The 26,173-nt window shown below is 52.3% G+C and overlaps 1 protein-coding gene across 3 annotated transcripts in view; it reads right to left on the reverse strand.

Annotated features, from left to right (window-relative positions):
* The window catches only part of SLF2 (SMC5/6 complex localization factor 2), a 160,472-nt gene that overhangs the window by 40,670 nt on the left and 93,629 nt on the right, over window positions 1-26,173 (reverse strand). For all 3 annotated transcript variants that reach the window (XM_075348596.1, XM_075348594.1, XM_075348595.1), the window contains 3 exons: window positions 15,370-15,463; window positions 14,156-14,332; window positions 7,913-8,010 (listed from right to left, as the gene is read on the reverse strand). In XM_075348596.1, coding sequence (XP_075204711.1) covers window positions 7,913-8,010; window positions 14,156-14,332; window positions 15,370-15,463 — 369 coding nt within the window. The remainder of the gene's footprint in view (window positions 1-7,912; window positions 8,011-14,155; window positions 14,333-15,369; window positions 15,464-26,173) is intronic.

Below are 26,173 nucleotides of genomic sequence, written 5' to 3' on the forward strand. Positions count from 1 at the left end.
GTTTTATTTTACTCCAGCAGAGTGTTATTGGAGACAGTCTTGATCAACTGGCATCAATATATTATATATATATATATATATATATATATATATATATATTATATATATTATATATATCACCGTATTTTTTGCTTTATAAGACGCACCCCCAAATTTGGTGAAGGAATAGAGAATTTCTTTTAATAAATGGGGTCAGTCTTATAATGCCAGTGTTCGTCTAACAAATCATATAGAGTATATGTCCCTCATAACCACCATCCTAAAATTAGCCCCCTTAATCTGGATATGGCCACCTTATATTGAATATAGCCCCCCGTGGCTGGCACACACGGCCCCCTGTGGCTGGCACACACGGCCCCCTGTGGCTGGCACACACGGCCCCATGCTGCTGCTTTTAGTAAAATAAAACTCTTTCCTTACCTTCTGCAGCACTGTCCTGTCTCGTGTCTCCCTCCTCGGGGTTGAGCTCCTCCTGTCTCCTGCACTTCCTACTTCCTGGTTCTAGTGCCGGTCATGTGATCGACAGCAGAGAGATATTTCTGCGTGCATGATCACAGCGGCAGGAGGGAGACTGAGCAGACACGCTGGAGGAGGTGAGTAAAGCGTTTATTATTTTACTATGGCCAGCAGCATGGGGGGCATAGCTAACACAGGGGGAGGGGGCATGTGCGATCAAAGGTAAGCACAGGCAGATAATATGTGCAGCTCCCCCAGCCCATCAGCGCGATGCAGTTTCAGCACCATGGTGATGGAAAGCGGATGTGCATATTATATGAGCGGGTGCAGGAGATCAAACGCTGCCGCCCGCAGCTTTACAAGCCTCTACCAGCCCCCCCAGCACCGCTCCAGAGTGGCCCCCACCTCCCCTGGACCCTGCAGTATATAATCCGTATATTCGGTTTATAAGACGCACCCCCTACTTTCCCCCAAAATTTGGGGGAACAAAAGTGCATCTTATAGAGCGAAAAATACGGTATACATATACATACACATACACACATATACATACATATACATACATATACATACATATATATATATATATATATACATATATACATATATATATATATATATATATATATATATATATATATATATATATATATATATATATATATATATATATATATATATATATATATATATATATATATACATACATACACACACATATATACATACATATATATACATATATACATACATATATATATACATATATATACATACATACATACACACACATACATACACACATACATATATATATATATACATACATACATATATATATAAACATACATACATACATACATACATACATACATATACACACACACACACACACACAAAAGAGAATTTTGTTACTTACCGTAAATTCTCTCTTATAGTTCCGTATTGGGAGACCCAGACCATGGTGTTTAGCTTCTGCCTCCGGAGGACACACAAAGTACTACACTTAAAAGTGTAGCTCCTCCCTCTGAGCTTATACACCCCCTGGTAGCCAGACCCAGCCAGTTTAGTGCAAAAGCTGAAGGAGAATAGCCACCCACAAGTAGAACCGAGTAAGAACCGGAACAACCGGAGACTCTGTCCACGACAACAGACGGTGATAACACACGGAACAAGAAAATTGCCAACAGGCAACAGGGAGGGAGCTGGGTCTCCCAATACGGAACTATAAGAAAAAGAATTTACGGTAAGTAACAAAATTCTCTTTTTCTTTATCGTTCCTTTGGGAGACCCAGACCATGGGACGTTCCAAAGCTGTCCCTGGGTGGGAATAAACAGAAAAAACTAAGAAGTAGGCGGAGCCTAACTTCACAAGTGGGCGACAGCCGCCTGAAGGATGAGTCTGCCCAAGCTCGCATCTGCCGAAGCATGAGCATGGACTTGGTAGTGCTTCGAAAAGGTATGCAGGCTAGTCCAAGTGGCAGCCTGACAGACTTGTTGAGCCGTAGCCTGGTGCCTAAAAGCCCAAGAGGCACCGACAGCTCTGGTCGAGTGTGCTTTGATCCCCGGCGGGGGAGGCACCTGAGCACTCTGGTAGGCGTCCGAAATGGTCGATCTAATCCAACGGGCCAAGGTCGGCTTAGAAGCAGAGAGACCCTTGCGCCGCCCTGTGGTTAGCACAAAAAGGGAGGTGCACCGCCTAAGCGCAGCGGTACGAGACACATAGATCCGGAGAGCACGCACCAGATCTAGAGTATGCAGCGCTTTCTCAAAGCGATGAACAGGGGCCGGACAGAAGGAAGGCAAGGAAATATCCTGGTTAAGGTGGAAGGGAGAGACCACCTTAGGAAGAAAGTCAGGGGTCGGACGGAGAACTACCTTGTCTTGGTGAAAAACCAAAAAAGGTGACTCCGAGGAGAGCGCAGCCAAATCAGAGACTCTCCTGAAAGAAGTTATGGCAACTAGAAAGGCCACCTTTTGAGAAAGACAATACAAAGAAACCTCCCTAAGGGGCTCGAAAAGGGGGTTTCTGCAATACCGTGAGGACCAAGTTAAGGTCACAGGGATCCAAGGGCCGCCGTTAAGGCGGAATGATGTGAGACGCACCTTGCATGAAGGTGCGGACCTGAGCCAGCCGGGCGAGACGCCGCTGGAACAGCACTGATAGAGCTGAGACTTGTCCCTTGAGAGAGTTGAGGGACAGTCCTAGCTGCAGACCGGACTGTAAAAAAGACAGAAGGGTCGGCAACGAGAATGGCCAAGGAGAATGGCCGGAAGAGCGACACCAGGACAGGAAAATTTTCCAAGTCCTGTGATAGATCTTGACGGAGGAAGACTTATGGGCACGAGTCATAGTGGAGATTACTTCAGGAGGAATACCAGAAGCCGTCAAAATCCAGGACTCAAGAGCCACGTCGTCAATTTGAGTGCCGCAGAATTCGGGCAGAAAAACGGACCTTGCGAGAGCAGGTCTGGACGGTCCGGAAGATGCCACGGCATCTCCACGGACAGTTGGAGCAGGTCCGGATACCAAGCTCGCCTGGGCCAGTCCGGTGCAATGAGGATGACTCGACGGCCCTCCATTCTGATCTTGCGCAGGACTCTGGGCAAGAGAGCTAGAGGGGGAAACACGTAGGACAGACGAAACTGGGACCAGTCTTGAACCAGAGCGTCCGCGGCGAAGGCCTGAGGATCGTGGGAGCGAGCCACGTAAAACGGAACCTTGTTGTTGTGACGGGATGCCATTAGGTCTACATCCGGAGTACCCCATTTGCGGCAGATTGACTGAAACACTGCCGGGTGCAGGGACCACTCGCCACCATCCACGGATTGACGGCTGAGATAATCTGCCTCCCAGTTTTCTACGCCAGGGATGTGGACTGCGGATATGGTGGACCTGGAGTCCTCCGCCCATTGAAGAATGAGTTGGACCTCCAACATTGCCAGGCGGCTGCGTGTCCCGCCTTGGTGATTGATGTAGGCAACCGCTGTCGCGTTGTCTGACTGGACTCGAATGTGCCTGCCCGCCAACAGGTGGTGAAAGGCTAGGAGAGCTAGAAGCACAGCTCTGGTTTCCAGCACATTGATTGAAAGGGCTGACTCGGACGGAGTCCAAGTGCCCTGTGCTCTGTGGTGGAGATGTACCGCTCCCCAGCCGGATAGGCTGGCATCCGTGGTGAGAATCACCCAGGACGGAGTCAGGAAGGAGCGCCCTTGGGACAGGGAGAGGGGTCGAAGCCACCACTGAAGAGAGGTCCTGGTCCGTGGCGACAGAGCCACTAACCTGTGTAAGGAGGAAGGCCGCTTGTCCCAACAGCGGAGAATGTCCAGCTGCAGAGGACGCAGATGGAACTGGGCAAAGGGAACCGCCTCCATGGAGGCCACCATTTGACCCAGCACCTGCATCAGACGCCTGAGGGTATAACGGCGGGGCCTCAGGAGAGAGCGCACCGCCAACCGGAGTGACAGCTGTTTGTCTAAGGGCAACTTCACAAGTGCCGGCAAAGTCTCGAACTGCATCCCTAGGTACGTGAGACTCTGGGTCGGAGTCAGAGTGGATTTGGGAAGATTGACAATCCACCCGAATTGGGCTAGGGTGGCGAGAGTGAGCGAAACACTCCGCTGACAGTCTGCGCTGGATGTACCCTTGACCAGAAGGTCGTCCAGATAAGGAAGCACTGCTAACCCCTGGAGGTGCAGGACCGCAATCACTGCCGCCATGACCTTGGTGAATACCCGAGGGGCCGTGGCTAACCCGAAGGGGAAGAGCCACGAATTGGAAATGATCCTCTCCTATCGCAAAACGTACCCAACGCTGATGTGACACTGCGATTGGCACATGTAGATAGACATCTCTGATGTCGATGGACGCCAGGAACTCCCCTTGGGTCATAGAGGCAATGACTGATCGCAGAGACTCCATGCGAAAATGCCGCACCCGGACATGCTTGTTGAGAAGCTTGAGATCCAGGATGGGCCGGAAGGTACCGTCCTTTTTTGGAACTAGGAAGAGATTTGAGTAAAAACCTCTGAACCGTTCCTGAGCGGGAACTGGGACAATCACTCCGTTTGCCTGCAAGGACGCCATGGCCTGCGAGAAGGCGGCGGCCTTGGAGCGGGGGGGGGGGGGGGGGGGTGCCAGTTGGATTTTTGATCCTTGGCTGAGTTAGCGGACGAGGCGGAAGGCTTAGAGGATGACCAGTTGGAGGAACGAAAGGAACGAAACCTCGATTGATTCCTACCCTGGGCGGGTTTCCTGGTCTTGGTTTGTGGCATGGAAGTACTCTTCCCGCCAGTAGCTTCTTTAATGATTTCATCCAGCTGTTCACCAAACAGCCGTGAACCAGCAAAAGGGAGCCCAGCAAGAAACTTCTTGGAAGAAGCATCTGCCTTCCACTCTTGAAGCCACAAAATCCTGCGGATAACAAGAGAATTAGCTGAAGCCACCGCAGTGCGGTGAGCAGCCTCTAGCATGGCAGACATGGCATAGGATGAAAAAGCTGAAGCCTGAGCAGTTAAGGTAACCATCTCAGGCATAGATTCCTTGGTGAGGGAATGCATCTCCTCTAGAGAAGCAGAGATGGCTTTGAGAGCCCACACTGCTGCAAAAGTCAGGGAAAACGCGCCCCCCGCAGCTTCATACACAGATTTGGCCAGAAGGTCAATCTGACGGTCAGTGGAATCCTTAAGTGAGGTGCCGTCAGCCACCGACACAACGGTCCGGGCTGAGAGCCTAGACACCGGAGGGTCTACCTTTGGGGAGTGAGACCACTCCTTGATCACCTCAGGTGGAAATGGAAACCGGTCATCAGAACCACGCTTTGGAAAGCGTTTGTCAGGGCAGGCCCTGGGTTTGGTCACAGCGGTCTGAAAACTGGAGTGGTTAAAGAACACACTCTTCACTCTCTTAGGCGAGGTAAACTAATGTTTTTCTGCCAAAGAGTTGCTCCTCTCACACTGGCGGATTGAGATCCAGCACAGAATTAATAGAAGCAATCAAATCACTAAGATCGGAGTCACCCTCAGGGAAATCGATGGGATGGGGAGGGGGAGGAAGGACGGGGTCTGGGATCAGATGATGAATCCTCCGTGAGCTCCGATGGACGGAGGTCAGAGGATAGGAGTCCTCTGTCAAGAGTATTAGAGGCACCCTGTGAGGGGGGCTGATGCATATTCATCAAAGTCCTGGACACAAGCCCCATGGACTCAGCAAATGACTGGGATATGGACCTAGAAAAGGACTCTACCCAGGCCGGGGGTTCAATCACAGGTGCAGCAGCAGCCTGAGAGACCACTGGGGGTGAGACTCCAGGCTGTGGCACCGCCAAGTTAGAGCAGACATCACAATGTGTGAGACATGCTGCTGGAGTGGGGGCTTTGCAGAGAATGAACCCCAGGGAGAATATACAGAGGTCCACAACCGGAGACCTGCTGTGGCTTACCAGACCGCTGAGCGCGGTGTTGTGTGCCCTCCAGATCCCGAAGCCCGGTCCCCCAGTCGCAGCACCTCAGCAGAGATGCAGAATGCAGGATGTCCCAGAGCAGAGTGAACTCTGCCTGAGAAGAGGGCGTTCCTATAAAAGAGCGGGAACTGGAGGGCTATAGAGACCTGCAGGGAAGGAGGGAGGCCCCAGCAGTGGGGAGTGTCTCTCCCCTGTGTAGAACGGCCGCCGGGAGGAGCCGAACCTGTCCCTCTGCATGAGTGACATGCGAGGGCAGGAAAATGAAACTACCGTGTTTCCCCGATAGTAAGACACCCCCGATAGTAAGACGTAGTGGGGGTTTTGGGGGGGGGGGGGGTCGGCTAATGTAAGACGTACCCCGAAAGTAAGACGTAGTAAAAATGTATTTATTTATTTTCCTCTTTACAGTACAGTTACAGCGGCCGAGCGCTCAGCTGAGCGCCCTAACATGCCGGCGGCAAAGCGCTCAGCTGAGAGCCCTGACATGCCGGCGGCAAAGCGCTCAGCTGAGAGCCCTGACATGCCGCCGGCAAAGCGCTCAGCTGAGCGCCCTAACATGCCGGCGGCCGAGCGCTCAGCTGAGCACCCTGACATGCCGCCGGCATGTGACAGCTCTCAGCTGAGAGCCCTGACATGCCGCCGGCAAAGCACTCAGCTGAGCGCCCTAACATGCCGGCGGCCGAGCGCTCAGCTGAACGCCCTGACATGCTGCCGGCAAAGCGCTCAGCTGAGAGCTGACACATGCCGGCGGTCTGGCGCTCAGCTGAGAGCTGACACATGCCGGCGGTCGGGCGCTCAGCTGAGCGCTCGGCTACCGAGAAATGTTGAAATGTTGCAGTAATGTTGCCCGTGGTCCATCAGGACCATGGACAACATACAAAATCACACAGCCTCAGTGCCCTCATGTGCAGCCGCTGGTGGTTAAGTTTCCTTAACTTGCGGTACACTTAGGGCGCAATCGCGGCAAGTCCCCATATGGTACATTGCATGGAGACTTGCTGCGGTTGCTGTGGGATTTTTTCCAATATAAGACATACCCCGAAAGTAAGACATAGTGGCACTTTTGGGGGTAAAAAGAAAGTAAGACACTGTCTTACTTTCGGGGAAACACGGTAGGTCTCCGGCGAAGCCAGGGCCTAAATTTAAGCGGTGAGGCCGACAAGCAGGCACCATCGGCGCGGTTCTCAGGGAAAAGCTAGAGAACCCGCCGGAAAAGTTAAAACAATCACATACAGCATACTCTCCCCTTACAATAAAGAACCGGGACCCCCAACATAAACGTCTCAGGTACTTAGCTGCTGAGACGCAGGGCCATGTCCCTGGGGATGAGTGCTCCGGTCCAACAGAATTCTCAAGGGGCTGTGGATGGAGACCAGACTCCTGCCAGGCATGGAGACCGTGCTGGCTCCCACTTCAAGCCAGAGCCCAGAAGGGATGGTGAAGGAGCGCGGCATGTAAGGCTGCAGCCTTGTAAATCAACCTTAACAACACCGCCGACACAGTGGGGTGAGAAGGGACATGCCGGGAGTCCAGACATGGACCCGCTTTTCTTCAAACTCTTTCCAAAAGTCAAACAAACCAGATGAGAATGCATGTGTGGATGTATGCCTCCTGACAAAGCGATAAACTGGCTAGGACTGGCTACCAGGGGGTGTATAAGCTCAGAGGGAGGAGCTACACTTTTAAGTGTAGTACTTTGTGTGTCCGCCGGAGGCAGAAGCTAAACACCCATGGTCTGGGTCTCCCAAAGGAACGATAAAGAAATAATAATTGTTTATGCAAACTTATCAATATAAATATTAATTAAAAAAAAAATTGACTAAATACCTTCCACGACTTTATGATGTTGGAATGAGTTGCAGAAGTACACACACACACACACACACACACACACACACACACACACACACACACACTATATACAAAAAATAATAATTGTTTATGCAAACTTATCAATATAAATATTAATTAAAAAAAAAAAATTGACTAAATACCTTCCACGACTTTCTGATGTTGGAATGAGTTGCAGAAGTTTGATGTAGTTATGATGGTGAGTAGAAAGTTCACTTATTGCGTAAAACATTTCTGGCAGCTGGAAGGAAAGAAGGGAATTTTGTTACTTACCGTAAATTCCTTTTCTTCTAGCTCTTATTGGGAGACCCAGACGATTGGGTGTATAGCACTGCCTCCGGAGGCCACACAAAGCAATTACACTAAAAAGTGTAAGGCCCCTCCCCTTCTGGCTATACACCCCCAGTGGGATCACTGGCTCACCAGTTTTAGTGCAAAAGCAAGAAGGAGGAAAGCCAATAACTGGTTTAAACAAATTCACTCCGAGTAACATCGGAGAACTGAAAACCGTTCAACATGAACAACATGTGTACCCGCAAACAAACCAAAAATCCCGAAGGACAACAGGGCGGGTGCTGGGTCTCCCAATAAGAGCTAGAAGAAAAGGAATTTACGGTAAGTAACAAAATTCCCTTCTTCTTCGGCGCTCTATTGGGAGACCCAGACGATTGGGACGTCCAAAAGCTGTCCCTGGGTGGGTAAAGAAATACCTCATGTTAGAGCTGCAAAGACAGCCCTCCCCTACGGGGAGGCAACTGCCGCCTGCAGGACTCTTCTACCTAGGCTGGCGTCCGCCGAAGCATAGGTATGCACCTGATAATGTTTGGTGAAAGTGTGCAGACTCGACCAGGTAGCTGCCTGGCACACTTGTTGAGCCGTAGCCTGGTGTCGCAATGCCCAGGACGCACCCACGGCTCTGGTAGAATGGGCCTTCAGCCCTGATGGAACCGGAAGCCCCGCAGAACGGTAGGCTTCAAGAATTGGTTCTTTGATCCATCGAGCCAGGGTGGCCTTAGAAGCCTGCGACCCTTTGCGCTTACCAGCGACAAGGACAAAGAGTGCATCCGAACGGCGCAGGGGCGCCGTGCGGGAAATGTAGATTCTGAGTGCTCTCACCAGATCTAACAAATGTAAGTCCTTCTCATACCGATGAACTGCATGAGGACAAAACGAAGGCAAAGAGATATCCTGATTAAGATGAAAAGAGGATACCACCTTCGGGAGAAACTCCTGAATGGGGCGCAGCACTACCTTGTCCTGGTGGAAGACCAGGAAGGGAGCCTTGGAAGACAGCGCTGCTAGCTCAGACACTCTCCGGAGAGATGTGATCGCTACCAGAAAAGCCACTTTCTGTGATAGTCTAGAAAGTGAAACCTCCTTCAGAGGCTCGAAGGGCGGCTTCTGGAGGGCAACTAGTACCCTGTTCAGATCCCATGGATCTAACGGCCGCTTGTACGGGGGAACGATATGGCAAACCCCCTGTAGGAACGTGCGCACCTTAGAAAGTCGTGCTAGACGCTTCTGAAAAAAGACGGATAGCGCCGAGACTTGTCCTTTCAGGGAGCCGAGCGACAACCCTTTTTCTAACCCAGATTGCAGGAAAGAAAGAAGGATAGGTAATGCAAATGGCCAGGGAGACACTCCCTGAGCAGAGCACCAGGATAAGAATATCCTCCACGTTCTGTGGTAGATCTTAGCAGACGTGGGCTTCCTAGCCTGTCTCATGGTGGCAACGACCCCTTGGGATAATCCTGAAGACGCTAGGATCCAGGATTCAATGGCCACACAGTCAGGTTCAGGGCCGCAGAATTCCGATGGAAAAACGGCCCTTGGGACAGTAAGTCTGGTCGGTCTGGAAGTGCCCACGGTTGGCCGACCGTGAGATGCCACAGATCCGGATACCACGCCCTCCTTGGCCAGTCTGGGGCGACGAGTATGACGCGGCTGCAGTCGGATCTGATCTTGCGTAGCACTCTGGGCAAGAGTGCCAGAGGTGGAAACACATAAGGGAGCCGGAACTGCGACCAATCTTGCACTAGGGCGTCTGCTGCTAGGGCTCTTTGATCGCGAGACCGTGCCATGAAGGTTGGGACCTTGTTGTTGTGCCGGGACGCCATCAGGTCGACGTCCGGCCTTCCCCATCGGCGACAGATTTCCTGAAACACGTCCGGGTGAAGGGACCATTCCCCTGCGTCCATGCCCTGGCGACTGAGGAAGTCTGCTTCCCAGTTTTCTACGCCGGGGATGTGAACTGCGGATATGGTGGAGGACGTGGCTTCCACCCACATCATAATGCGCCGGACTTCCTGGAAGGCTTGCCGACTGCGAGTCCCCCCTTGGTGATTGATGTATGCCACCGCTGTGGAGTTGTCCGATTGAATTCGGATCTGCTTCCCTTCCAGCCACTGCTGGAAGGCTAGAAGGGCAAGATACACTGCTCTGATTTCCAGAACATTGATCTGAAGGCTGGACTCCTGCTGAGTCCACGTACCCTGAGCCCTGTGGTGGAGAAACACTGCTCCCCACCCTGACAGACTCGCGTCTGTCGTGACCACCGCCCAGGACGGTGGTAGGAAGGATCTTCCCTGTGATAATGAGGTGGACAGGAGCCACCACTGCAGAGAGTCCTTGGCCGTTTGGGAAAGGGAGACTTTCCTGTCCAGGGATGTCGACCTCCCGTCCCATTGGCGGAGAATGTCCCATTGAAGTGGACGCAGATGAAACTGCGCAAACGGAACCGCCTCTATTGCCGCCACCATCTTCCCGAGGAAGTGCATGAGGCGTCTTAAGGAGTGCGACTGACTTTGAAGGAGAGCCTGCACCCCTGTCTGTAGTGACCGCTGCTTGCTCAGCGGAAGCTTCACTATCGCTGATAGAGTATGAAACTCCATGCCAAGATACGTTAGTGATTGGGTCGGTGACAGATTTGACTTTGGGAAGTTGATGATCCACCCGAACGCCTGGAGAGTCTCCAGTGCAAAACTCAGGCTGAGTTGGCATGCCTCCTGAGAGGGTGCCTTGACCAGTAGATCGTCCAAGTAAGGGATCACAGAGTGTCCGTGAGAGTGCAAGACTGCTACCATGATCTTGGTGAACACCCGGGGGGCTGTCGCCAGACCAAATGGCAGAGCCACGAACTGAAGGTGTTCGTCTCCTATCACGAAGCGCAGAAAGCGTTGGTGCTCCGTAGCAATCGGCACGTGGAGATAAGCATCTTTGATGTCTATTGATGCTAGGAAATCTCCTTGGGACATCGAGGCAATGACTGAGCGGAGGGATTCCATCCGGAACCGCCTGGCGTTCACATGCTTGTTGAGCAGTTTTAGGTCCAGAACAGGACGGAAGGAGCCGTCCTTTTTTGGAACCACAAAGAGATTGGAGTAAAATCCTCGCCCCCGTTCCAGAGGGGGGACAGGGATCACGACTCCTTCTGCTCTTAGAGAGTCCACCGCCTGCAGCAGGGCATCTGCTCGGTTGGGGTGTGGGGAGGTTCTGAAGAACCGAAGTGGAGGCCGAGAACTGAACTCGATTCTGTACCCGCGAGACAAAATGTCTGTTACCCACCGGTCTTTGACCTGTGACAGCCAAATGTCGCAAAAGCGGGAGAGCCTGCCACCGACCGAGGATGCGGAGGGAGGAGGCCGAAAGTCATGAGGTAGCCGCCTTGGAAGCGGTTCCTCCATTTGCTTTCCTGGGGCGTGAGTGAGCCCGCCAGGAATCTGAGCTCCCTTGTCCTTTCTGAGTCCCTTTGGACGAGGAGAATTGGGGCTTGCCCGAGCCTCGAAAGGACCGAAACCTCGACTGCCACTTTTTCTGTTGAGGTTTACTTGCTCTGGGCTGTGGCAAGGAAGAGTCCTTACCCTTGGACTGTTTTATGATTTCAGCCAATGGCTCACCAAACAGTCTGTCTCTAGATAATGGCAAGCTGGTTAAGCATTTTTTGGAACCAGCATCTGCTTTCCAGTCCTTTAACCATAAGGCTCTGCGCAAAACCACAGAATTGGTGGCCGCCATAGAGGTACGGCTCGTAGATTCTAGGACAGCATTGATAGCATAGGTCGCAAACGCAGACATTTGCGAAGTTAGGGACGCCACCTGTGGCACTGCTGGATGTATGATAGCATCCACCTGTGCTAAACCAGCTGAAATAGCTTGGAGTGCCCACACGGCCGCGAATGCTGGAGCAAACGACGCGCCGATAGCGTCATAGACAGATTTCAACCAAAGGTCCATCTGTCTGTCGTTGGCATCTTTAAGTGAAGCGCCATCCTCTACTGCGACTATAGATCTAGCCGCAAGCTTGGAAATTGGGGGATCCACCTTTGGGCACTGGGTCCAGCGTTTGGCTACTTCAGAGGGAAAAGGATAACGGGTATCCTTAGAACGTTTAGAGAAACGCTTGTCTGGATGAGCGTCGTGCTTCTGGATTGATTCTCTGAAGTCAGAGTGGTCCAAAAAAGCACTTAATTTACGCTTGGGATACAGGAAATGGAACTTCTCCTGCTGTGCAGCTGCCTCCTCTGCTGAAGGAGCTGGGGGAGAAATATCCAACAGTCTATTAATTGCCGATATAAGGTCATTAACCATGGCGTCACCCTCAGGGGCATCCAGATTGAGAGGGGCCTCAGGATTAGAATCCTGATCACCTTCTTCAGTCTCATCACAGAGAGATTCTTCTCGCTGAGACCCTGAGCAGTGTGATGACGTGGAGGGTCTTTCCCAGCGAGCTCGCTTAGGCTGCCTGGGACTGTCATCTGAGTCAGAGACTTCAGCTTGTGATGCTTGAGACCCCCTTGAAGTACGGATTAGTTCCAACTGAGGGGGACCAGAGAGCATAGCCACAGCAGTGTCCATGGTCTGAGGAACTGGCCTGGCCTGCAAGGTCTCCAGGATTTTTGTCATAGCCTCAGACATTTTATCAGCAAACACTGCAAAGTCTGTCCCCGTCACCGGGGCAGGGTTCACAGGCGTCGCTGCCTGGGCTACCACCACAATAGGCTCTGGCTGACGAAGTGCCACTGGGACTGAACATTGCACACAATGTGAATCATTGGAGCCTGCCGGTAGATCAGCCCCACATGCAGTACAAACAGTGCACACAGCCCGTGCCTTGGCAGCCTTGCGTTTTGCGGATGACATGTTGCTGCCTCCTCAGAGCAGTACAGGGTGTCCAGCCAAGAAGCAACCTACAGTGCAACTATATATATATATGGTACCAAGAAAAAAGTACACTAATATATCACTGAGGCACTAGAGGGGCCAGCACTACTGTGCAGCTTACCGCCCGCTTAGGAGCGGTGTGTGGTCGCCAGAAATCCCTCTAGTCTGGGTCTCCCAGAGCCTGCTGCCTCTCCCCAGCCAGATCGCATGTGTAATGGCTGCCGGCGTCCTTGTGGAGAGGGGGGGCGGGCCCTGGGCGTACACCGACGAAGAGCGGGAAGTCTGCTTCCCCTTGTGCCTAGTGAGAGGGCTGGAGCATGTAAATAAAGCTCCAGCCCTCGGCGCTGCCTATTGAGCAGCGTCTCTCCCCTACCCTGATTGACAGGGTGGGGGCGGGAACGAAGCGGCGCTAGGCCGCAGAAGCCGGGGGCTAAAGTTAGAAGCGCCGCCGCCGTAAAAGCGCGGTCGGCGCAAAGCCCCCGGCGCACCAAGTCGCAGCTGCGCCGCCGCTCCAGGAGCGGTCGGCGCAGTAGTTCCCAATACACAACGTCACTCAGCAAAGCTGCAGTGACCTAACCCCCAGCGTACATCGCCACTGTCCCCGGCGCACTACAACGCTCAGCAGGCCCTGAGAGTGTCCGTGCCTGCCGGGGACACAGAGTACCTGAAAGTTGCAGGGCCTTGTCCCTGAACGGCACTCCCGCTCCCAATCCAGCAGGTTCTATGGGTCTGTGGATGGAGCCCGGCCCCAGGGCTTGGGGGCCGGCAAGATCCCACTTCCACAGAGCCCTAAGGGGATGTGGAAGGAAAACAGCATGTGGGCTCCAGCCTCCGTACCAGCAATAGGTACCTCAACCTTACAAGCACCAACCGCGGGTGAGAAGGGAGCATGCTGGGGGCCCTATATGGGCCCTCTTTTCTTCCATCCGATAGAGCCAGCAGCTACTGCTGACTACAAACAGTGGAGCTATGCGTGGATGTCTGACCTCCTTCGCACAAAGCAGAAAACTGGTGAGCCAGTGATCCCACTGGGGGTGTATAGCCAGAAGGGGAGGGGCCTTACACTTTTTAGTGTAATTGCTTTGTGTGGCCTCCGGAGGCAGTGCTATACACCCAATCGTCTGGGTCTCCCAATAGAGCGCCGAAGAAAACAAAAATATAAAATATTAGAAAAAAAATAAAAAGCTGTCCAATCCTTCAATTCCTCATCTTTCAGCTTTACTTACGACAGTGTCCCAGGACTTTATATTTTGAAGCAGGGATTCGATGAGACAGTGCAAGTCCATGGCAGGAAAGTCCTTTAAATCTTTTTCCAAGTGCAGTTTTAAAAGCAAAACTATTAGTGCAAGGATTTCCAGGTCGCAGAAGCTTTCTCTGCAGATAGTGGAGCAAAAACCTAAAAACTGTAGAAGAGAAAACATCAGTTAAATCTACACCTGCTTTGTCCCATTCCCTTTTAAGTCCCCTGTGCTTTTAATAGATCATATCGAGATATTCCACCGATTAACTTTAAACCTTTAGTTAAACATTTATCTTAAGAGCTTGATGGAAAGTATTAGGCTATGTGCGCACGTGTGCGTATTGCATGCAGTTACGCTGCGTTCTGCACCGCAGCGTAACTGCATGCGTCCTGCGTCCCCAGCACAATCTATGAAGATTGTGCATGAGACGTGCGCACGTGGCGTATTAGAACGCAGCGATTCCGCTGCTGCCCAAAGCGTGCGTTCTAAGAAGGGACATGTCACTTCTTTTGTGTGCTTTGCATTTTGCATGCTGTCTATAGGGAGAGGCAGCATGCAGAGCGCACGAATTCTACAGGCTCCAGAACGGAGATTTTCAGCTGCGCTCTGAAGCGGACCTTTTGTGTGCGGTGCAGAGCGCACACGTGCGCACATAGCCTTAGAGATAGAGGTGATATCTAACTATATATACGCACATACATACATACATACATATATATATATATACACACACACATACATATATATATATACACACACACACATACATATATATATATACACACACACACATACATATATATATACACACACACATACATATACATATATATATATATATATATATATATATATATATATATATATATATATATATATATATATATATATATATATATATATATATATATATATATATATATATATATATATATTACACACACACACACACACACACACACACACACACACACACACACACACATATACATATACATACATACAATTTATTTATTTTTTAAATTACAAAGTAGAACCAAACCCTTATTGCGGACTGGTAAATATTGTAAATGTTCTGAAACACGGAGCCTTAGATTTAATTTTTTTGGTTATATTGAACAGAACACGAAATCTGTGCTCTTACAACTCTTAAAGATGCAGGACTTTGGTTCTGTATACGATGTGTAAGTGTCTCTTACCTTAATGATATGAGCAATCTGAAATTCTGGAACACGAGAAAATATTGCTTCAGAGCGTCCGTTTCCAAATAACCCACCCAGGGGCACGGCAGGTCTGTTAAGAAATAGAAAAGGAAAGAAAAAGAGAATTTTGTTTCCTTACCGTAAATTCTTTTATTTATAGTTCCGTAATGGGAGACACAGACCATGGGTGTATAGCTTCTGCCTCCGGAGGACACACAAAGTACTACACTAAAAAGTGTAGCTCCTCCCTCCGAGCATATACACCCCCTGGATAACCAAATATAGCCAGTTTAGTGCAAAAGCTGAAGGAGAGTAGCCACCCACCAGTAGAGATAAAGCAAGAACCGGAACAACCGGAGCCTCTGTCTACAACAACAGCCGGTGATAACACGCGGAACAAGAAACTGCCAACAGGGAGGGTGCTGGGTCTCCCATTACGGAACTATAAGAAAAAGAATTTACGGTAAGTAAACAAAGAAGGGAATTTTGTTTACTTACCGTAAATTCCTTTTCTTCTAGCTCCAATTGGGAGACCCAGACAGTGGGTGTATAGCTACTGCCTCTGGAGGCCGCACAAAGAACTACACTTAAAAGTGTAAGGCCCCTCCCCTTCTGGCTATACACCCTCCCGTAGGAGTACGGATTCCTCAGTTTTAGTACCAAAGCAAGAAGGAGGAAAGCCAATAACAGTTTCGAAACAAATTCAATCCGATAACAAGATCGGAGAACTTAAGAAACAACATGAACAACATGTGCACCCGAAAAACGAAACCCTAAGAACAAATAGGGCGGGTGCTGGGTCTCCCAATTGGAGCTAGAAGAAAAGGAATTTACGGTAAGTAAACAAAATTCCCTTCTTCTTTTTCGCTCCTAATTGGGAGACCCAGACAGTGGGACGTCCAAAAGCAGTCCCTGGGTGGGTAAAAAGATACCCCAAGAACGGGCTGTCAGACAGCCTCTTCCTACAGGTGGGCCACCGCCGCCTGAAGGACCTGTCTACCTAGGCTGGCATCTGCCGAAGCGTAGGTATGCACTTGATAGTGTTTGGTAAACGTGTGCAGACTCGACCAGGTAGCCGCCTGGCACACTTGCTGAGCCGTAGCCTGATGCCGCAATGCCCAGGACGCACCCACGGCTCTGGTAGAATGGGCCTTCAGTCCAGATGGAATCGGAAGCCCAGCAGAACGGTATGTGTGAAGAATTGGTTCCTTGATCCACCGCGCCAGGGTGGATTTGGAAGCTTGCGATCCCTTATGCTGACCAGCGACTAGGACAAAGAGCGCATCAGAACGGCGTAGAGACGCCGTGCGAGAGATGTAAATCCTGAGTGCTCTCACCAGGTCCAACAGATGTAAACCCTTTTCAAATTGGTGAACTGGATGCGGACACAAAGATGGCAAAGTGATATCCTGATTGAGATGAAAGGAAGAAACCACCTTGGGAGAAAACTCTGGAATTGGACGCAGTACTACCTTGTCTTGGTGAAACACCAGGAAGGGAGATTTGCAAGATAACGCCGCCAGCTCTGACACTCTCCGAAGAGACGTGACCGCCACAAGAAAAACCACCTTTTGTGAAAGCCGAGAAAGGGAAACCTCTTTCAAAGGCTCGAAAGGCGGCTTCTGGAGAGCAATGAGAACCTTGTTCAGATCCCAGGGTTCCAATGGCCGTCTGTAAGGAGGAACGATATGACGAACTCCTTGGAGAAACGTGCGTACTTTAGAAAGCCGTGCCAAGCGCTTCTGAAAGAATACAGATAGCGCGGAGACTTGACCCTTAAGAGAGCTAAGCGACAAACCTTTGTCCAACCCAGACTGCAGGAAGGAAAGAAAAATTGGCAATGCAAATGGCCAGGGGGAAAACCCTTGAGCCAAGCACCACGCTAAGAATATCTTCCACGTCCTGTGATAGATCTTAGCTGAGGATGGTTTTCTAGCCTGTCTCATTGTGGCAGCAACTTCATGAGATAAACCTGAGGCCGCTAGGATCCAGGACTCAATGGCCACACAGTCAGGTTCAGGGCCGCAGAATTCAGATGGAAAAACGGCCCTTGAGACAGCAAATCTGGACGGTCTGGTAGTGTCCACGGTTGGCCTACCGTGAGATGCCACAGATCCGGGTACCACGACCTTCTTGGCCAATCTGGAGCGACGAGTATGGCTCGATGGCAGTCGGACCTGATTTTCCGGAGAACTCTGGGTAACAATGCTAGAGGTGGAAACACATAGGGGAGTCGGAATTGCGACCAATCCTGAACCAAGGCGTCTGCCGCCAGTGCTCGGTGATCGTGAGACCGTGCCATGAAAACTGGGACCTTGTTGTTGTGCCGTGACGCCATCAGATCGACGTCCGGCGTCCCCCAGCGGCAACAGATCTGCTGAAACACGTCCGGGTGAAGGGACCATTCTCCTGCGTCCATGCCCTGGCGACTGAGAAAGTCTGCTTCCCAGTTTTCCACGCCTGGGATGTGAACTGCGGATATGGTGGACGCTCTGCTTTCCACCCACGTCAAAATCCGCTGGACTTCTTGAAAAGCTTGGCGACTGCGTGTTCCCCCTTGGTGGTTGATGTACGCCACCGCCGTGGAATTGTCCGACTGAATCCGAATCTGCTTGCCTTCCAGCCATTGTTGGAAGGCTCGCAGGGCAAGATAGATTGCTCTGATTTCCAGAACATTGATCTGCAGGGTGGACTCTTCCTGAGTCCACGTCCCCTGAGCCCTGTGGTGGAGAAACACCGCTCCCCACCCTGATAGGCTCGCATCCGTCGTGACCACTGCCCAGGACGGGGGAAGGAACGACTTTCCCTGTGACAATGAGGTGGGGAGAAGCCACCAACGCAGAGAGTCCTTGGCAGTCTGAGAGAGGGAGACAGTCCTGTCGAGGGACGTCGATTTCCCATCCCATTGGCGTAGAATGTCCCATTGTAGAGGGCGCAGATGAAACTGCGCGAACGGGACTGCCTCCATTGCTGCTACCATCTTTCCTAGGAAATGCATGAGGCGCCTCAGTGAGTGCGACTGGCTCTGAAGGAGAGATTGCACTCCAGCCCGTAGCGAGCACTGCTTGTCCAGTGGAAGCCTCACTATCGCTGAGAGAGTATGAAACTCCATGCCAAGATAAGTCAGAGATTGGGTCGGGGTTAGATGAGACTTTGGAAAGTTGATAATCCACCCGAAACTCTGGAGAGTGTCTAGCGCCACCTTCAGACTGTGTTGGCATGCCTCTTGAGAGGGTGCCTTTATAAGCAGGTCGTCTAGATACGGGATGACCGAGTGACCCTGCGAGTGCAGAACAGCTACTACTGCTGCCATGACTTTGGTGAAGACCCGGGGGGCTGTTGCCAGACCGAAAGGTAACGCTACGAACTGTAGGTGTTCGTCGTGTATGACGAAGCGTAGGAAACGCTGATGCTCTGGTGCAATCGGTACGTGGAGATACGCATCTTTGATATCTATTGATGCTAGAAAATCTCCTTGAGACATTGAGGCTATGACGGAGCGTAGGGATTCCATCCGGAACCTCCTGACTTTTACGTGTCTGTTGAGCAACTTTAGATCCAGGACGGGTCGATACGATCCGTCCTTTTTTGGGACCACAAACAGATTGGAGTAAAAACCGTGACCTTGTTCCTGAAGAGGAACGGAGGTCACCACTCCTTCCGCCTTTAGAGCGGCCACCGCCTGCAACAGAGCATCGGCTCGGTCTGGTGGTGGAGAAGTTCTGAAGAAACGAGTTGGCGGACGAGAACTGAACTCTATCCTGTACCCGTGAGACAGAATATCTCTCACCCAACGGTCTTTGACGCTTGACAGCCAAATGTCGCCAAAGTGGGACAGCCTCCCACCGACCGCGGGTGTGGGAATCGGAGACCGCAAGTCAGGAGGACGCCGTCTTGGCAACGGTTCCTCCGGCTGTCCTTTTTGGGCGTGACTGAGACCTCCAAGAATCTGAGCGTCTCTGGTCTTTTTGAGTCTTTTTTGACGAGGCGAATTGGGACCTGCCCGGTCCTCGAAAGGACCGATAACCAGACTGACCCCTCCTCTGTTGGGGTTTGTTTTGTCTGTGTTGCGGTAAGGAAGAGTCCTTACCCTTGGAGTGTTTGATGATTTCATCCAAACGCTCTCCAAACAATCGGTCACGAGAAAAAGGCAAATTGGTTAAGCACTTCTTGGAATGAGAATCTGCTTTCCAATGTCTCAACCACAGGGCCCTACGCAAAACAACGGAGTTGGCTGACGCCACTGCCGTGCGGCTTGTAGCGTCAAGAACAGCATTAATCGCGTACGACGCGAATGCCGCCATTTGCGAGGTCAATGGTGCTACCTGCGGGGCAAATGCACGTGTGACTGAGTCGACTCGCGCAAGCCCGGCTGAGATAGCTTGGAGTGCCCATACGGCCGCAAAAGAAGGCGCTAATGACGCTCCAATCGCTTCATAGATGGATTTCAGCCAGAGCTCCATCTGCCTGTCAGTGGCATCTTTAAGTGCCGCTCCATCTTCAACTGCAACCAAGGATCTAGCTGCAAGCCTGGAAATTGGAGGATCCACTTTTGGACACTGGGTCCAACCCTTGACCACCTCAGGGGGAAAAGGGTAGCGTGTATCTTTAAGCCGTTTAGGAAAACGCCTTTCAGGATAAGCGTGGGGTTTCTGGATTGCGTCTCTAAAGTCAGCGTGGTCCAGAAAAGTGCTTAATGTACGCTTAGGGTATCTGAAATGGATTCTCTCGTGCTGCGAAGCTGACTCCTCTACAAGAGGAGCTGGTGGGGAAATATTTAACATCTTATTGATGTTAAATATAAGATCATTAACTATGGCGTCACCATCTGGTGTATCTAGATTGAGAGCGGTCCCAGGATCAGAATCCTGATCAGTTACGTCCGCCTCATCACCCATAGATTCATCTCGCTGGGATCCTGACCATTGAGATGAATGTGAAGGCCCGTCATAGCGAGCCCGCTTAGGCTGCCCGGGGCCATCGTCCGAGTCAGAGTCTTCACCCTGAGGTGTAGATGCCCGTCCCGGAGCTTGGAGGTAATTCAGCTGAGGGGGACCAGGGGGCAATGATTGCACAGTGTCCGTGGCCTGAAGTACAGGCCTAGCTCGCAATGTGTCAAGAATTTGTGACATAGTGAGAGACATTCTGTCAGCAAAAGCTGCAAACTCAGTTCCTGTCACCTGGACAGCATTCGCAGGTGGTACACCCTGGGTCACGTCCAGCAGAGGTCCCGACTGTGCAAGCGCCGCAGGGGCCGAGCACTGCACACAATGGGGGTCCGTGGAGCCTGCCGGTAGAAAAGTCCCACATGCGGTGCAGGAAGCATATAATGTCTGTGCCTTGGCACCCTTGCGTTTTACGGACGACATGCTGCTGGCTCTCTGCAATGTGAGAGAGTCTATAGCCAAAGGGCGACCAGCGCTATGTAATACCAAGTATTTGTAGAAACAAAATACTAAGAATACTACTGGCACAAGAGGGGGTGAGCCCTGAGGGCTGCTTACCGCCCGCTGAATAGCGGGTAAGAGGCGCAGAATTCCTTGTCTGGGTCTCCCCGGCTCCCCTCTGCAGCTCAGCGTGTCAGCAGGAATGGCTGCCGGCGTCTGTGGAGAGGGGCGGTCCGTGGGAGTTTCCAAACAAAAGTGCGGGAAACAGTGTCCCCTCTGTGCCGATTGTGAGGGCTGGAGTATGTAAAAACGACTCCAGCCCTCGGCGCTGATGCACTGGCCAGCGTCCCGCCCCTCTCCTGACTGGCAGGTCTGGGGGCGGGAACGAACGGAAGCAGGCCGCAAAAGCCGGGGACTCGAGTTATCAGCGCGGCCGCCGTAAAAGCGCAGGCCGCGCTGAAGTCCCCGGCGCACCACAAGTGCCAGCCGCGCCGCAGTCCCAGCGGCCGGCGCGACCGATTCCCAGAAGTGTGCCTGCTTCAGCGAAGCTGAATGAGGCCATGGCACAAGCGCCGTAGCGCTGATGTCCCCCGGCGCACTACAACACCCAGCATGCTGCGGTGTGAGCGCCAAATGCACGGGGACACAGAGTACCTTGAGGAAGCAGGGCCATGTCCCTGATGTACTCCGCTCCATCCAGCATCTTCTCCAGGGGCTGTAGATGGAGCACGGTCTCAGTGCCTGGAGACCGGTAAATCCCACTTCACCCAGAGCCCTGTAAAAAGGGATGGGGAAGGAATCAGCATGTGGGCTCCTGCCGCCGTACCCGCAATGGGTACCTCAACCTTACAAACACCTCCGACATACAGTGGGGTGAGAAGGGAGCATGCTGGGAGCCCTGTATGGGCCCTCTTTTCTTCCATCCGACATAGTCAGCAGCTGCTGCTGACTAAAAACAATGGAGCTATGCGTGCGTGTCTGACCTCCTGCGCACAAAGCTAAAACTGAGGAATCCGTACTCCTACGGGAGGGTGTATAGCCAGAAGGGGAGGGGCCTTACACTTTTAAGTGTAGTTCTTTGTGCGGCCTCCAGAGGCAGTAGCTATACACCCACTGTCTGGGTCTCCCAATTAGGAGCGAAAAAGAAATTCTCTTTTTCTTCATCGTTCCTTATGGGAGACCCAGACCATGGGACGTCTCAAAGCAGTCCATGGGTGGGAATAAACAGAAAACTGAGAAGTAGGCGAAACCTAACTTCACAAATGGGCGACAGCCGCCTGAAGGATGCGTCTGCCCAAGCTCGCATCTGCCGAAGCATGAGCATGCACTTTGTAGTGCTTCGAAAAGGTATGCAGACTAGACCAAGTGGCAGCCTGACAGACCTGCTGAGCCGTAGCCTGGTGTCGGAAAGCCCAAGAGGCACCGACAGCTCTGGTCGAGTGTGCCTTGATCCCCGGCGGGGGAGGCACCTGAGAACACTGGTAGGCATCGGATATGGCCGACCTAATCCAACGAGCTAGGGTCGGTTTAGAAGCCGAGAGACCCTTGCGCTGACCTGTGGTCAGCACAAAAAGAGAGGTGCACCGCCTAAGAACAGCGGTGCGTGACACATAGATCCGGAGCGCCCGCACCAGATCTTAAGTATGCAACGCTTTCTCAAAGCGATGAACAGGAGCCGGACAAAAGGAAGGCAATGAAATGTCCTGGTTAAGGTGGAAAGGAGACACCACCTTAGGGAGAAAGTCCGGAGTCGGACGGAGAACCACCTTGTCTTGATGAAAAACCAAAAAAGGTGACTCCGAAGATAGCGCAGCCAAATCAGAGACTCTCCTGAGAGAAGTTATGGCCACCAGAAACACGACTTTCTGTGAAAGTCGAAACAAAGAAACCTCCCTAAGAGGCTCAAAGGAGGGTTTCTGTAAGGCCGTGAGGATCAGATTAAGGTCCCAGGGATCCAAAGGCCGCCGGTAAGGTGGAATGATGTGAGATGCGCCCTGCATGAAGGTGCGCACCTGGGCCAGTCGGGCGATACGCCGCTGGAACAACACTGACAGAGCCGAGACCTGTCCCTTAAGGGAATTGAGGGATAGTCCTAGCTGCAGACCGGACTGTAGAAAGGACAGGATGGTCGGCAAGGAAAAAGGCCAAGGGGCATGGCCGGAAGAACGACACCAGGACAGGAAAATTCTCCAAGTCCTGTGGTAAATTTTGGCCGAGGAAGACTTCCGAGCCTGAGTCATAGTGGAGATGACTTCGGGAGGAATGCCGGAAGCAGTCAGGATCCAGGACTCAAGAGCCACGCCGTCAATCTGAGAGCTGCAGAATTCTGGCGGAAAAACGGACCTTGTGAGAGAAGGTCTGGGCGGTCCGGGAGATGCCACGGCACCTCTACGGACAGACGGAGCAGGTCTGGGTACCAAGCTCGCCTGGGCCAGTCTGGAGCAATGAGTATGACCCGACGGCCCTCCATTCTGATCTTGTGCAGGACTCTGGGCAAGAGAGCTAGAGGGGGAAACACGTAAGACAGACGGAACTGGGACCAATCCTGAACGAGCGCGTCCGCTGCGAAGGCCTGAGGATCGTGGGAGCGAGCCACATAAACCGGGACCTTGTTGTTGTGCCGGGATGCCATTAGATCCACTTCCGGAGTGCCCCACTTGCGGCAGATCGACCGGAACACTGCCGGATGCAGAGCCCACTCGCCGCTGTCCACGGTTTGACGGCTGAGATAATCTGCCTCCCAGTTTTCTACGCCTGGGATGTGGACTGCGGATATGGTGGACTTGGAGTCCTCCGTCCACTGAAGGATGCGTTGAACCTCCAACATTGCCAGGCGGCTGCGAGTCCCGCCCTGGTGATTGATGTAGGCAACCGCTGTCACGTTGTCTGACTGGACTCGAATGTGCTTGCCCGCCAACAGGTGGTGAAAGGCTACGAGAGCTAGGAGCACAGCTCTGATTTCCAGCACATTGATCGAGAGGGCTGATTCGGACTGAGTCCAAGTGCCCTGTGCTCGGTGGTGGAGAAATACTGCTCCCCAGCCGGATAGACTGGCATCCGTGGTGAGGATCACCCAGGACGGGGTCAGGAAGGAGCGTCCCTGAGACAGAGAGAGGGGCCGAAGCCACCACTGAAGAGAGCTCCTGGTCTGTGGCGACAGAGCCACTAACCTGTGCAAGGAAGAAGTCCGCTTGTCCCAACAGCGGAGAATGTCCAGCTGCAGAGGACGCAGATGGAACTGGGCAAAGGGAACCGCTTCCATTGACGCCACCATCTGACCCAGCACCTGCATGAGGTGCCTGATGGAAGGACGGCGGGGCCTCAACAGAGAGCGCACCGCCAGATGGAGGGACTGCTGTTTGACTAAGGGCAGCTTGACAAGAGCCGGCAGAGTCTCGAATTGCATCCCTAGGTACGTGAGTGTTTGGGTCGGGGTCAGAGTGGACTTGGGCAGATTGACAAGCCACCCGAATTGAACAAGAGTGGCGAGAGTGAGCGAGACACTCCGCTGACAGTCTGCACTGGATGAAGCCTTGACAAGAAGGTCGTCCAGGTAAGGAATCACTGCCAACCCCTGGAGGTGCAGAACCGCAACCACTGCTGCCATGACCTTGGTAAATACTCGAGGGGCCGTGGCTAACCCGAAGGTGAGAGCCACGAATTGGAAATGTTCCTCTCCGATTGCAAAACGTAGCCAACGCTGGTGTGAAACTGCAATTGGCACATGCAGATAGGCATCTCTGATGTCGATGGATGCCAGGAAATCTCCTTGGGTCATTGAGGCAATGACTGATCGCAGAGACTCCATGCGAAAATGCCACACCTGAACATGCTTGTTGAGAAGCTTGAGATCCAGGATGGGCCGGAAGGAACCGTCCTTTTTGGGGACTAGGAAGAGATTTGAGTAAAAACCTCTGGCGGGAACCGGTACAATTACTCCGTTGGCCTGCAAGGATGCCACGGCCTGAGAGAAGGCGGCGGCCTTGGAGCAGGGGGGAGTAGACAGAAAAAATCTGTTTGGCGGGCTGGAAGAGAACTCTATCCTGTAGCCGTGGGAGATGATATCCCGCACCCACTGATCGGAGACGTGTTGAAACCACACGTCGCCAAAGTGGGAGAGCCTGCCACCGACCAAGGACGTTGCTGGCTCGGCCAGATAGTCAAGAGGAGGCTGCCTTGGTGGCAGCAGCTCCTGCGGACTTTTGTGGACGCGGCTTCTTGCGCCAGGTGGGCTTCTGGTCCTTGGCCGAGTTAGTGGACGAGGCCGAGGGCTTAGAGGACGACCAGTTAGAGGAATGAAAGGAACGAAACCTCGACTGGTTCCTGCCCTGGACAGGTTTCCTGGTTTTAGTCTGTTGCAAGGAAGTACTCTTCCCGCCAGTAGCCTCCTTAATTATTTCATCCAGTTGTTCACCGAACAGCCTGGACCCAGCAAATGGGAGCCCAGCAAGGTACTTCTTTGAGGAAGCATCTGCCTTCCACTCTCGAAGCCACAAGATCCTGCGGATAGCGAGGGAATTAGCGGAGGCCACCGCCGTGCGGTGAGAGGCCTCCAGCATGGCAGACATGGCGTAGGCTGAAAAGGCTGAAGCCTGGGAAGTTAAGGCAACCAATTCAGGCATAGAGTCCCTAGTGAGGGAATGAATCTTCTCTAGCGAAGCAGAGATGGCTTTGAGAGCCCACACTGCTGCAAAGGATGGGGAGAACGAGGCCCCTGCCGCTTCATAGACAGACTTGGCCAGGAGGTCAACCTGGCGGTCAGTGGGATCCTTAAGTGAGGTGCCATCAGCCACAGATACAACTGTCCGGGCTGAGAGTCTAGACACCGGAGGGTCTACCTTTGGTGAGTGAGCCCACTCCTTGACCACCTCTGGTGGAAAAGGAAAACGGTCATCAGAACCACGCTTTGGGAAGCGTTTGTCAGGACAGGCTCTGGGCTTGGACACAGTGGCTTGAAAACTGGAGTGGTTAAAGAACACAGTCCTTGTTCTCTTAGGTAAGGTAAACTGGTGCTTTTCTGCCAGAGAGGGTTGCTCCTCTGATACTGGCGGATTGAGGTCCAGTACAGAATTAATGGACGCAAACAAATCACTAACATCTGCATCACCCTCGGTCAGATCAATGGGGCACATGGAGGTAGCGTCCGAGCCCCCAGTAAAGACATCCTCCTCGTCCTGCGAGTCGGCTCGTGAATCGGAGCCACGGGACGAGGAAGGAGAGGGGACCCTGCATCTCCTTTTAGGAGGACGGAGTCTGGGAGCAGATGAAGAATCCTCTGTGAGCTCTGCAGAGCGAGCCGAAGCAGCAGAAGCGCCCTGAGAAGGGGGCTGATGCATGGTCAGCAGAGTCCGGGACAGCTGTCCCATGGAGTCGGCAAAGGAGTGGGAGATAGACTTAGAGAACAATTCTACCCA

This window comes from Anomaloglossus baeobatrachus, chromosome 5, assembly GCF_048569485.1.
Source record: "Anomaloglossus baeobatrachus isolate aAnoBae1 chromosome 5, aAnoBae1.hap1, whole genome shotgun sequence".
Classification (NCBI taxonomy): Eukaryota; Metazoa; Chordata; class Amphibia; order Anura; family Aromobatidae; genus Anomaloglossus; species Anomaloglossus baeobatrachus.